Source organism: Phyllobates terribilis, unplaced genomic scaffold (assembly GCF_046119375.1).
Source record: "Phyllobates terribilis strain yellow unplaced genomic scaffold, ASM4611937v1 Scaffold_1__5_contigs__length_1240528914, whole genome shotgun sequence".
Classification (NCBI taxonomy): Eukaryota; Metazoa; Chordata; class Amphibia; order Anura; family Dendrobatidae; genus Phyllobates; species Phyllobates terribilis.
In genome coordinates, this window is record NW_027362761.1 from 286420877 (window position 1) to 286424253 (window position 3377).

At 37.6% G+C, this 3377-nt stretch overlaps 1 protein-coding gene across 1 annotated transcript; it reads left to right on the plus strand.

The window, feature by feature from the left end:
* Nucleotides 1-266: 266 nt before the first annotated feature.
* Nucleotides 267-1214, plus strand: LOC141260382 (olfactory receptor 11A1-like). Its single transcript, XM_073676137.1, has one exon. It carries the CDS (start codon nt 267-269, stop codon nt 1212-1214), a length of 948 nt encoding a protein of 315 aa, XP_073532238.1.
* The last annotated feature ends 2163 nt before the right edge of the window (nt 1215-3377 follow it).

Consider the following 3377-nt stretch of genomic DNA (forward strand, 5'->3'; position numbering starts at 1 on the left):
TCTGTACTGTATATACTGTATATATCAAGATGGGGGCATATATATATATATATATACATACAGTATATATACATATATATATATATATATGTATATATATATCCCCATCCAGGTATGTATGATCCCCATCCAGGAATATATGTCCCCTAATCCAGGTATATATGGCCCCAATACATGTATGTAGTGCTCATTTCTTCTAGATTGCATCAGTACTATGCAGGCATTTTACATTTCTTCCTTTCTATTAAATATAGAGTACAGTCAAAATGCTTTCTGGAAATGTAACTGAGTTCTTCCTTAATGGATTTAAAAATCTTCACAATATACAAATCTTTATTTTTTGTTTATGTCTCATTATCTACATTTTCACATTATTCGGAAATCTTTTAATCATCTTACTAGTGGCAGCCAATGCTCGTCTTCATTCTCCAATGTACTTCTTCCTTAGCAACCTATCTTTATCCGAGGTTGTTTTCACTACAAATATTGTTCCCAACATGCTACACAAGTTACTTTCAGAAGATAATTCTATATCACTCCCTGAGTGTCTGACTCAATATTACTTCTTCAGCACCACAGCCACAACTGAATGCTTGCTGCTCGCAATTATGTCATATGACCGATATTTGGCAATATGCAGGCCGTTACATTACTCTTCTCTTATGAACTTTCAGTTGTGTAGCTGGACTGCCATGTGGGCTTGGCTAACTGGTTTGCTCATATCAATGATAACCCTTATTTTACTATGCAAGTCAAATTTTTGTGGTCCAAATGTAATAGATAATTTCTTCTGCGATCTTTCACCTCTTATCGAACTTATCTGTTCAGATACATTTATGATAGAACTTGAATCATTTGTATTTGCATCCCTACTAACATTATTGCCTTTTATATTTATTATTACAACATACATTATAATTCTCTACTATATTTTCAAGATCCCGTCATCAACTGGAAGAAAAAAGGCTTTTTCCACATGTAGTTCTCATCTTGCTGTTGTGTCCACATATTATGGAACTCTCATTACTATGTATGTAGCACCATCTCGAAAGCAAATATTTAGCATAAGCAAAGCCCTGTCATTGCTTTATACAGTAGTTACTCCGCTATTGAATCCAATTGTATATAGCCTTAGAAATAAAGAAATTCATATTGCATTGAACTCCATATTAAAACATTGTATAAAGCCATTTAATTCACATGCCATTTCATAGTTGTAAAATGCTAAACTTCCGTATTCCGGCAGATAAAACAACTAGCTTAAAATAAATTGATTTCCTTTTTTTCAATTAAAACAAGCAAGAAATGAACCAATAAATGGTACATGTGTTAAATTAATGGAAAATACTATTATAAAAGTAGATCCATGAATTATTCCATGAAACCATTAAAGCTCCATTAATTACTGGTACAGTAAATTGTTAACAGGATCCATCAATATTTCCATTGTATTTGTTGACAAGAATAGCAATGACTATAGTGCTACTCTTTCCGCCAAAAATGCCAGAGCTGTCATGGACGTTAGTAAAAACAATGTGGTCCAGTAGGACATGTTATTATAGCTATGGGAATGGATCTTACATAAATATCTTGACTTCATCATAAAGAGAAGCCATGACAATTATGTGAACAGAATGTTTTTTAAAAGACAAACAGTACATTTTATTTTGAAAATGGAAACTGTAGATTGGTTTTCACTTTTGTACTCACTACCTGAGATTACTTTGTGTTAGAACCTTGCTCTTAGGTTTTTTTTCCTTTGCTGGTCACATGACCTTGTTGGCCTATTTAATCCTGCTCCGCCCTTCTGGCTTTGCTGGACTTCATTGTATTTCTACTTTCTAGCTAGCCTGTGCTCTGTATCTAACTCTGTTAGTTTGCTTGGTCTACGGACCTCTATGTTCTTTATATTTTGTTTGTTCGTTTGTCTGCTACTATTTCTGTTAGGAGGTGTCCCATATTCCTCCCAGTCCTTAGTACTTGTAGGGATTCCTTCCCCACATCTATAGGTCTCCGTACAGACTAGCTTAGGACTTTAGCAGGTCTGATCGCAGGATCAGGTCCCCTGTTACATCGTAGGGATTCAGCTGAGTTCTATCGTAGGGACAGATCTCCTCTCTTTCTTTAGCTCTGGTAGCAGAACATAACAGTAAGTCCAGCCTGCAAATTCTCTAAGGAAAGATTTTTCTGTTCCATCATGGTGTCGGTTCAGGATTTGGCTCATCGCCTGCAGGGACTCTCTCTGGAGGTGGCCGAGCTCCGTCAGCACGTGAGTAGCTGTCCTGGAGCACATTTCTTGGAGCCTAAGGTATGTTTGCCGGATTTATTTTTTGGTGAACACCGAGAATTTTTTTCATTTAAAAATGCTTGCTTATTGTATTTTCGTTTGAGACCCAAGTCCTCTGGGGATGAATCCCAGCGCATAGGGTTCATAATGTCACTTTTGCGCAAAGAGCCTCAGGAGTGGGCTTTTTCTTTGCAACCTAGTGATACATGCTTCAGATCAGTGGATAGTTTTTTTTCTGCTTTGGGACTATTATATGATGATCCTGACCGTGTCGCATCAGCTGAGACTGAGTTGAGACGTTTGAAACAGGGATCAGGTAATGTGGAAAAATATTGTACTCATTTCCGTCGTTGGTCTACTCAAACAGGGTGGAACGATTCTGCTCTGAAAAGTCTATTTCTTGCTGGGCTCAATGAAAGGGTTAAAGACCTGCTAATTGCTTATCCTACACCTGAAGATTTGCAACAGGCTATGCAATTAGCTATACGGGTGGATAGGAGACTGCGTGCAAGGGTTAATGAGAGCAAATCCTCTGCTATGTCAGTTTCTGGTTATGAGAATGTGTGTACTAACAGTGGTGAACCGATGGAGATTGGATCGGTGGCACCTCGCTCTCAAGAAAAAGACCGTCGATTTTCTGAAGGCTTGTGTTTCTATTGCGGAAAATCTGGTCATTTAATTAAAGACTGTGAGCTTCGTATGAAGAAAGAAAAAAAAATGGTCAGTCATGCCCGTATTGCCTGTTTAAATTCCAAGGGTGTATTTTTAGCTGCTTCCACGATTGCTCAGGAAAAATTAATGGAATTTCGGGTGTTTGTGGATTGTGGGTCTACTCTGAATGTAATTGATGGGGGATTCTTGGAAAGACTCAATTTAAAACCCGAACCTTTATCATCCCCCATTGCTGTGGTTTCTGTGGATGGTTCCCCTTTGAAGAATATTACTCTCAAGGTCTGTGAATTTCCTCTCACTATTAATGGTGTTCACCATGAGAAATTGGATTTGGTAGTGTTGAATAACTTGCCTTCTCCAGTAATATTGGGATTGCCCTGGTTAAAATTTCACAATCCTGTACTGGATTGGTCTACTA

What these genes read in the sequence shown, in the direction of transcription:
- LOC141260382 (XM_073676137.1), top strand. Translation starts at nt 267, where the DNA reads ATGCTTTCTGGAAATGTAACTGAGTTCTTCCTTAATGGATTTAAAAAT.